The sequence below is a fragment of the Solea senegalensis genome, linkage group LG4 (assembly GCF_019176455.1).
Source record: "Solea senegalensis isolate Sse05_10M linkage group LG4, IFAPA_SoseM_1, whole genome shotgun sequence".
Classification (NCBI taxonomy): domain Eukaryota; kingdom Metazoa; phylum Chordata; class Actinopteri; order Pleuronectiformes; family Soleidae; genus Solea; species Solea senegalensis.
Genome location: NC_058024.1, coordinates 8,461,286 through 8,471,722, shown reverse-complemented (window position 1 = coordinate 8,471,722; position 10,437 = coordinate 8,461,286). Strand labels below are relative to the sequence as shown.

The 10,437-nt window shown below is 41.5% G+C and overlaps 1 protein-coding gene across 3 annotated transcripts; it reads left to right on the top strand.

The window, feature by feature from the left end:
• The first annotated feature begins 1,022 nt into the window (after positions 1-1,022).
• Positions 1,023-10,092, top strand: gata2b (GATA binding protein 2b). Of its 3 annotated transcripts, none has more exons than XM_044025120.1 (6): positions 1,023-1,228; positions 1,437-1,830; positions 2,695-3,282; positions 4,759-4,931; positions 7,603-7,728; positions 9,050-10,092. In XM_044025120.1, the coding sequence occupies exons 2-6, from the start codon at positions 1,611-1,613 to the stop codon at positions 9,332-9,334; spliced, it is 1,392 nt and encodes a 463-aa protein (XP_043881055.1). In that variant the 5' UTR covers positions 1,023-1,228; positions 1,437-1,610; the 3' UTR covers positions 9,335-10,092. The 3 variants fall into 3 exon arrangements, with proteins under 3 accessions (XP_043881055.1, XP_043881057.1, XP_043881056.1); XM_044025122.1 differs by having other exon boundaries at positions 1,024-1,228; positions 2,695-3,261; positions 4,786-4,931; XM_044025121.1 differs by having other exon boundaries at positions 1,025-1,228; positions 4,786-4,931.
• The last annotated feature ends 345 nt before the right edge of the window (positions 10,093-10,437 follow it).

Genomic DNA, 10,437 nt, shown 5'->3' with positions numbered 1-10,437 from the left:
CGAATCTAATCTAATTTAATTTAATTTAAGATAATCCAATGTGGTGTGATCTGATCTCTCCGCCTTCTAGTGGTTGGTATGTTCTTAGAAATCTCAGTGGGGTCAGTGTGTGTGATGTACTAGATGTATTATTTATGCGGCCACAGTGTAAATATCAGTTGCAGTGTTCTTCCTCGAGTTCATCCGCTGGGACTGAGACAGACCGAGCAGGCAACCCCCGTCTGTGTGTGCGCGCGCGCGCGTGTGTGTGTGTGTGCGTGTGTGTGTGAGAGAGAAAAAGTTCACGTCCTGGATCTGTGTGTTTTTTTTTTCTCTTCCTCTTCTTTTAGATGCACTGACGTCAGGAAACGGCGTCAAGAAGGCGGCAGTGTCTGCTGGCCGAGGCTGCACGCGCTCCCTCTCCAATTATTGTCTGTCCATCATGTGCGAGGAGAAAGAGAGAGAGAACGAAAGAGAGAGAGAGAGAGAGAGACGCAGTCTGAACTGGACTAATACACACTCGACTACCATCACAGTCACGTGCGCACTGCAACATGGACGACATGTGTTTGTTCTTCATTAATAAGAATTAATAACAGCAGTAATGCTTAATATTTATTTATTAATGCCACAAATGTCCAAGAGAGAAAACGATTCACGATTAAATTAAATAGATAGTGAATTATCGTTCAAGAAACTTGAAAACAAACTTGATTCTGATCCATATAAAATCTCTGTATCTGTGGTTTGATGGTTAATAAAACATGTGTTTATGGTATGTGCTCCCGTAGATTACACAAACAAAGTAGGTGGATATTGTGTTCCAGGACTGTTGTGAAATATCAAAAACAAAACAATATTGGAATCCAAGAAGCTAGATTAGACTGCGTCTTTTAAATTATATAACATAATATACAGTTTACTGTTGGTGATGTTCCGAGGTGGAGGTGGGTGTGTGTGAGGGGCTCTGATGTTTTGGGCAGAGGTGCCGCGCTATTGGCTGAGTGTGGCTTCATTAGAGACTCCGCCCACGAGTCTCTTGACAAGGTTCGCCCCGCGCTGTCAGCCACAGTCCTACGTGTTGCTTTGAGTCCCAGAGGACGGAGTTTCTCTGACAAACACCAACCGACGACAGAGCTGCAGCACCGACACACACTCACCGACACACACTGACACACACAGACTCAGTGGAGACAGTTTACCACTGAGCCTCGAGCTGATCGGACACAGAGAGAAGGATACACTGCAGGTCTGTGTTTCACTGTCTTTATAGTGAAAGAGCGTATTATGGGATGGTGAGAATATGGAGATAAAGAGAGATTTGTTTGTAAATATTGTGGGTGAAGGGACACACACCATAACCCGCAGCTGTGTGTGTGTGCGTGTGTGTGTGCTCTGCGTTTAGACACCATGACTCTGGCTTTAAAATATTAACATCTGATGTTTGCTTGTTGCAGGTTTCATGTGTCAAACTCGACTTGATGTCCCGGAGAAGATCACAGTTTAACTCAGGAGAAAAACAACAAAATAACACAACATCTTGTGTAAATGGACACAGTGAAGATCTCGTAAAGGAGGCGTTTTGAACCAGGACATCTTATCCCCACGCATTCGCACACAGAGTTAGAGACATGGATGTGACGGCTGACCAGCCCCGCTGGATGCATCACGCCATGCTCAACGGACAGCACACGGACTCCCACCACGGCCTGGGTCACCAGTACATGGAGCCCACGACGCAGCTCCTGCCTCCGGATGAAGTGGATGTTTTCTTTAATCACCTGGACTCACAGGGAAACCCGTACTACCACAACTCCGCCCGGGCCAGAGTGTCCTACGGCCAAGCGCACGGTAAGATGGAGCCACAGTAACAATAATAATGATATTTATTATACCTGAGACACGCACGGAACTCACTGAGAGATGAGTATTAAAAAAATGCTGTTTTTTATTCCAAGAGCCACAGCTGCACCGCTTGTTTTAAAGGGAGCATACAATAAAATAAAAAAACAGCAAATTGTCAAATATAATTGTGTGTGTGTCTCTTTGTTTTTTTTTTTAGAGAATAGATGTATTTGATATTTCTATAAGCAGATGTTGCACTCATGGCCGCATCCCATTTCGCTGTAGCGTCTGCGTGAATGTGCATTGACAATATATATATTCTGCAAAAAAAAGAATTAAATGGTTTGATTGTTTTCATCTTTATAACAATTCTGCTCCTATTTTTTATTTCATTCAAATTTCAGACACATGATGTGTTTTTTGAGGTGTGTGACTAAAATGTGAATTCAAATTTCTGTGTGTTTTATTTATTTATTTTTTACACGACCGTTATCAATTGATTTATTATTCAATTTCACTTGTTAGAATTAATATGACAATTCATAATAATAATAATTCGTTTTTAATGTATTTGAATGCATATTTTAGTTAAGTGAACGTGTCCATTTTAGGTTATGTATTTACATGATGCCAGTAAATCAACACATCTTGTTATTATTTACGTTTGCATCCAAAGCAAGAAGACATGGAACACAACAAATAAAAGAATGACTGTAGATTCTCATTCACATATGTAATAAAATCCATTCTGCATAAGAATAAGTAGATTTGAAGACGTTTCAGGTGAAATGATGAGACTGAAAATAAATCAGGTTTCCATCATTTCTATAATAAATAATACGTTTTTTGTTTTTGTTTTTTTATTCTCAGCTCGTCTGACGGGGACTCAGGTGTGCCGACCTCATCTCCTCCACAGCCCGGGGATTTCATGGTTGGACGGTGGTAAAGCAGCTCTCTCCGCTGCTCACCACCACAACGCCTGGGCCGTCAGTCCCTTCAGCAAACCCAGCCTCCACCACCCGGGCTCCGCGTCCCCCGGCGGCCTCTCCGCGGTCTACCCGTGCAGCAGCAACTCAAACACGGTCTCCGCGCCGTCGCTAACGCCGCCCTCCCACTCCAGCCCGCATCTGTACACGTTCCCTCCGACACCGCCCAAGGACGTATCACCAGACCCGGGGGCCGCGTCTCCTGCCACCAGAATGGATGAGAAGGAATCTATCAAATATCAGGTGTCGTTAGCGGAGGGGATGAAAATGGAGGGATCCAGTCCACTCAGGAGCAGCCTGGCCTCTTTGAGCACGCAGTCGCCCTCCACCCATCATCCCATACCCACGTATCCAGCCTACTCTCTCCCGGCGGCGCACGAGTACGGCAGCAGTCTGTTTCACCCAGGGAGTCTGCTGGGAGCATCATCCAGCTTCAACCCCAGAAACAAAGGCAAGGCTCGCTCCTGCACCGGTGAGTCCACTGGAAACACAATAAAAATCCCTAAACTCAACAAAAAAATTAATTCAAACAAACCAAACTGAGCTTCAAATAGTCGTGGGCTCAATTGTATTTGCTGGGAAACTAAAACTAAAAAGTGAGTCCCAGGAAATTTCAAAATAAGCAAACACATTTTTGTAATCCAGTGGTACTCTGCAGAATTCAAATGTAATGCACATCAAACATACAAATCACATCATCAAATTATTTATGAGTCAATCAAATACAAGATAATTAACATACAAAAATAATTTGAATTCGTTTTTTTTTTTTTAAAAAGGGAAAATATGCAAATAAAATACAAAAAAACCTAGAAGCGAAAATGTAAAATGCCAGGAAATATGCACTCCTTCATTTTAACCCATTTAAATAAACAGCATCAAATAACCCATTGAATGTATTCCAATCTATTCAGTTTCAGTCACTGCACTTGCATCATGCCCTCTTGCATCATGTGCTGTGATTTGAGCTGCACTAACCTTTATTTAAAATCCTGTAAACGGGATTACGGCAATTAAAATAAATCAACAATAAACTAAGAATAGTCACAATATGAATAATCATGATGCTCCCGCCCCTAAATCAATATAGTTTTAAAGGCCTTTGCCTGCATTCCACTGTTCTCCAACACACAGAGACTATGATAATCCTCTTTTGTGAAGCGTGACTCTGTAATTACGCCTGATCTGGCTGCAGCAGAACAGTGAGCTGGATTCAGCCCAGAGGTGTGAAAGGAAGATCCGCAGGTGCACCGAGCCAAAGCCTCAGTATTTAGGCCAGAGTCGCTTCTCTGTTACATAAGACATCAATACATTGCCCTGATTGTCACTTGATTACAGACCAGGACACTTCCAGCTTCAAACCGGATTGTGTTCAACTAACTTCTCAGCACAGCGGCGTAACATAACCTCATGTTTATTATGAAATATGAGCTGACATCACAACTGGCTGCAAAATGTCTTCTGCTGACTTCAGTACAATCTCTGCATTGTTGTGATTATGTCAAGAACAAAAACTAATCCAAAAGTACTGATGGGCATTTTGTGTCTTACTGGTTTGACTTGTGTTTTGAAGGCTTTACGTTGAATGTACACAGAATAAAGATCCATGTTTTTCATCATCAGACTAGTTTAGAAAGACAACTTTCTATAAAGAAGTAATTCACACTAAAGCAAAGTGAAATTGTCTAAATATCCACTTCATTTTCTTGCTCACAACCTACAGATATATGATTCTCTACTGATTAAAAAACAAAAAAAGGTGTGTAAAACCTAAAGCTCAAACTGAAAACAGCACATGGTAAACCCACACGATACAGAAAAGTAGTGTCTATAAATAAATACATTGTTGAAATCATGTTTTGTGTGTGTGTGTGTGTGTGTGTAGTAGTATAATTGAACAAAAGTCTAAAAGTGGCTGAATAAACGACTGTCACGTTTGATTTCACAGATGTGACATCTGTGTGTTTCTCTTCAGAGGGCCGCGAGTGTGTCAACTGTGGAGCCACGTCCACGCCTCTGTGGAGACGTGACAGCACCGGTCACTACTTGTGCAACGCCTGCGGCCTGTACCACAAGATGAACGGCCAGAACAGACCGCTCATCAAACCCAAGCGCAGGCTGGTGAGTCTCCTCGCTGAACATGAGTGTGTGTGTGTGTGTGAGAGAGTGAGTGTAGAGGTGGCAGTAAATAAATGAAAAGTGTAAGGTAGAGGGAGGGAGGTGGGGAGGTCGGGAGGTTGGGGTGTACAATGCCAGGAAAGTTATATTTTCCCAATCAGCTTCCAGGAATTGTATTTGTCGCTCACCTCTTGCCCCTTCAGCTCAGGCTGTGAGCAGAGTGGAGCTGTCTCTGTTGTTTCTCTTATCATTATTACTACTACTTCTGATACTGACATTGATAGCAGGGCCAGACTGATCCATCCCTCAAAACTCTCACTACTGCTGCTGCTGCTGCTGTGTGAGTGTGTGTTTGTGTGATGCTGGTGTCTTTTAAATGTGCTGTGAGGTGTTTAAATGCAGGTCTTTGTTTGTTTTACTCTGACATGTGGGCAGCAGAGCAGCAGTCTAGTGAAAACCATGTGTCTCCATCCGTCATGATGTTGGACTTGTCACATAAACTGAGAAATTGCTGGTTGAGGAATGTCCTCCTGTTTCCGAAACAAGCCGTTAGAATATCAGTTATCCCAGTTCTTTGCTGTGCAGTAGCTCCATTTTTAAGTTTACATGTAGTGAAGTTTTTTGTTTTTTTACAGGACAGACATTTGTGTCTCAGTGAAGAGGATCAGAACACATTTGGAGTTGGTTTCAGCCAAATATCAATGCACAGTATGAAGGATGCTTTACTAGCTCTTCTTCAGCTGAGCAGTTCATTCATTTAGACACAAGATCAGAAATTAAACACTAAGAGAAGAGACTTTAAGGGGTGAAATCTAATCTGTAAAATACTAAACACTTGGTATGTTTGCTAGTTATGTCTAGATGTGTCTTAATAATATAAACTCAAAGCAGCTTCTACCACCTGAATGCATGAGTGCACCAGGAGCCAGCTGTGAAATGAAAACAGCATTTGAGAATAAAGCTTATTAAATCAGCAGAAGCCTAATTAAGGATGAAAAGGGTCGAGGACACAAGGACATGTGAGTTTAAACTGTTTCATCTCGAAGAAACTCTTGGCTGCGTGGACTGACAGGCCACAGATACGATGATAACGTGAAAAGAATCGAGTAAAAGACCATTTCTTTATGTGTAATGATTGTAATGTGCGCAAAATCCGACGCGCAAGGAAAAAAGGTGTGGTGCGTAAAATGCGCACGGTGAGAAAAATCTTGACTTTGATGCGTATTAGTCGAAGGATCGTTTCTGTGTCGTGTCACGCAGTACGTTTCATATTTAGGTTCCCATTTATTTTAGAGTCTTTCGACGCGGCTATACAAATGCGTAAAAGCAGCCGTATATCAGGCCTGGTTTCCGTATTGCTCGGCGCAGAGCAGCTTGTGTTCAGAGGCTGCAGCCTTCCAGTTGTTTCCTATCCGGATATATCTGACCGGTCCAGATAAAGCAGCGGGGCCAGCGCCTGCTTCCTCCTGCGGCCTCTGGACTATATAATAAACTCAGAGCTCGTTTTTTCTTAGTGGTCAAGCTCTGCACGCGCTCCTCACAGAGAAGGTAGAGAGAGACGAGGGGGAGACAGGAGGACAGGGACAGACGTGCAGGCTGCGGGGGAATGGGTGACTATTAATCAGAGAGAGAGAGAGAGAGAGAGAGAGAGTTTACGTGTGGAAATGGTCAAAACGTCATCTAACGACTGGCATTTAGTATATTATATACTATACTATAAACATATATATATATATATATATATACATTTAAATCACCGTCAGTGAACAGAGGGCCTACAGTTTGTGAATGTGAATATTTGAAATGACTTATATTAATTTTAGCTTTAGGCACATGCATGTATAATTATTACTTCTCACGAATTTACACAACAGTGTATGTTTTACTACAAAGCAGAGGCTATATGGTGAACGTTTTGTTTAGGTTAAGGCATCTCCCGTGTGTGTGTGTGTGTGTGTGTGTGTATTAATATCTTTGTGAGGTCCAAAACAAATATCTCCGCTGCCATTTCAGGGTTAAGATCTGGTTTTAAGGTTAGGGTAAGGGTTAGGCTCTTAGTTGTGATGGTTAAGGTTAAGGTAAGGGGCAAGAGAATGCATTATTGCTATGAGGTGTCCTCACTAAAATATGAAAACAGGTTTAGGTGTGTGTGTGTGTGTTCTTGTATCTGTTACTTTGTGACCTTTTCTGGCATAAACACTGACCTTGTCAGGCACAGTAGTCCTTGTGGAGACCAAAACCTGGTCCTATAATGAGGGAGAACCTATTTTCTGAGGAACTGGTTAAGTTTAAGACTAGGATTTGAATTGTGGTTAGGTTGAGTTTAGGGTTAGACATTAACTGGTTATCCTTAACATTAGGGATAAGATTTTGTTTAGGCGTGTGTGTAAATGCATGTACTATGTGTTCATAGATTACTTTAAAATGTATAGTCATAGTATTACAATGCAAATAAATGACAGGGTCATCAGATTATTATATTATTAGTATTATTTTTATTTGTGTATCATCACTGATCCGGCACTTTTTTAAGCCCAACTTAACACATATGTATTTAGATTGGCTTTTAATATCTAGTAGCACAGGGACACTTACTTTCATTCTGCTCTTAATGTACATTTTCGGTTTTGATTCTTATTTTATTAAATTGTATTGCACATTTTGTGTCTTGCAGTCTGCTGCCAGACGAGCAGGCACCTGCTGCGCTAACTGCCAGACGACCACCACCACACTCTGGAGACGCAATGCAAACGGCGACCCTGTGTGCAACGCCTGTGGCCTCTACTACAAGCTGCACAACGTAAGTCCTCCAGTGCTGATTGTGGGCAGGCAGGTTAGACTAAAGCTGTGAGGGATGATATAAGGGTGAGGAGAGGGGGGGAGGGAAGGAGGGAGGAAAGGAGGGCGGGAGGATGAGGGTTGTTTTACTCTCTGACACTGTTGGACTTGTTGGTGTTTTCTTTCTTTGTGCTTTATTGTTTCCATGGTAGACATAATCCCCTGAGAGTCACAAAGGTCAGACTGTAGTTAAGTGGGGCTGCCACCAGGCCAGTCTCCAAATACATCAAGACTGCAAGCATCAGTGTGCTGCTTGTGATCTTTAAGCAAGTTAGACGTTCACATATCATGAGAATATTCTTCTCAACAAATCTCCAAAAGATAAAAAAAAAATCAACAATTAAAATCTTCCGAGGTTTTAGCGTTTTCTCTGTATTCTGATACTGTAACTTATTCCTCTGTGAGGTCTATTGTTGTACAAATGTTATAAAAAAAAAAACTAGTAAGCTGCATTGTTAGTGTCAGTCACATGTATATATATATACTGTATATATACATATACATATATATATGTATGTAACAACAAGGACATAAAATAATAATGTCAAGTTAAAGCTGCAGTGTGTACATGTCTGGTGATATTTTGTTTATTCAAACATGTTGTAACATTATTTGTCCTTCATCTGATCAGTCAATACTATCAGACTGGACTGAGGGAGCGCTTGTGTGTATACCACAGCAGCACAGGGGTGGGCGGGGACAAGAAGCACCTCCATCTGCCTTTATATAAAACTAATCACTTCAGCCAGTTTGGCACTGGATGCATGTGCAGCATAGTTTTTATTTATTATGGGAATAAACCTCTCGCCTTTTTTTATTGTGACAATACTCAATCTTCACAGTTTCAGCCTCTGTGTCACGTCCTGTTTCTGTTTCAAAGTAAAATCACTCGTGTTTCTGTTCCCTGAGCCGTTCTTTTTATTTCAACAAAAAATATATTGCTTGCTGAAGAGTCCTGGCATTTAGTTGAGCACAGAAGAGTATTTAGAGTATTTATTTTATGATTTTCAAAGACAAACTATGCTCCACAGTAGCTGAGGAGGAGATGCACATGAGATACAGCAGAACGTCACTGCTATTGTCACGTGCTGCACATGCATCCAGTGTGAAATTAGACTTCCTGTACACACTGCATGAAGAGATCTAAACACTGCTTTACTGAGGAACACACGAGAACACGTTTAAAATATACCTCACAAATATTAAGTGTTAACAAACAAACCAACAAGTGCATAAGATTCTCCAGAGTTTAACCGCCTTGCCTCTTTTCCTTGTGTACACAGGTAAACCGACCTCTGACCATGAAGAAGGAGGGAATACAGACACGCAACCGCAAAATGTCCAACAAATCCAAAAAGAGCAAGCGAGGCTGCGACAGCTACGAGGAGTTCTCCAAAAACCTTCACGACAAGAACTCTCCCTTCAGTGCTGCCTCTCTGGCCGGGCACATGTCCATGGGCCACTTGCCACCATTTAGCCACGCCGGACACATGCTCCCCACACCCACACCGATACACCCGTCATTCGGCCACCCACACCACTCTAACATGGTGACAGCCATGGGCTGAGCAGACGGAGAGGGGGGGGTTAGCATTGAGCTATTTCAAGATCATGACAGATTAATTAAAGGAGATGAGGGTCTCACTATAAGGACAGTGGGGACAGTGTGACAGTGTGCATCTTCATCTTGATTGTCTCTTGGTTTTGACATTGGTGATGTCACAGGAATGTTGGAGAAAAGATGTATCAAGGAAAGGACATTTTGTTTTGCTTCTTATCTATGGGTAGATATTTTGATGGAGAAAGATTCACATGTAAACACAAAAATGCCACCACACCTCATAGTTTTGCTCCAACTGTCCCCACTGACGCCCTGACTGTCCACAGTGTGGTTCAGCATGTGCTGAGCAGGTTTATGTGACTGTGAATACTGTAAATGTATTAGATCGGGCTGTCCCACACACTGCAGGCCCCTTCGTAACCTTAAACAAAAATATGCTGGATTTTTATTTCCTTCTTTTTTTTCCTCATGGACAATTTTAAAAGGAATTTTCTCAACAAAAAAAAACAAGCAAACAATATGTGTATGAATCCTAATTTGACACTGTTTATTATAATTATTGTTATAATAATATTATTATTATTATTATTGTTGTTGTTGTTGTTCAGATAATTTATTTTTATTGCCTCTTTTCTTTCAATATATCACATGAATCATATGGATACTGTTATCCCAGTAATCAATATATTTTTAGCTGATGTGCTTTCTCTGAGCTGGTCAACATTTATACTCACAAGAAATAAATAAATCACATTCATTATGCAATCTGCTCCCTCTTTTCAATATCAAGAAGAGAAGAGAAACTGATCATTGAGATGTGAATCAAATGTATTTGCGAGACACATAAAAGTCAGAATTCTGTGATTCTTTGCACATTTATATCGATTAAGCGCAGTATGTGTGGCCTGTTTTTCACTGGATCAATCAATGAATATGTTTTTTGTGCCTGTTGAACCATTTTTGTTTCCATATGTTGCTCCACAGCACGTTCATGTTACCGTGTGCAGAACATCTCTGCGTCCTTCCTTCTGCTCCTGACCTGTGCTACGTTGATTTATCACGACCGCCAGTCAGTCAGAGTGCAAGCTGTCACTTTGCTACCTTTCAAAA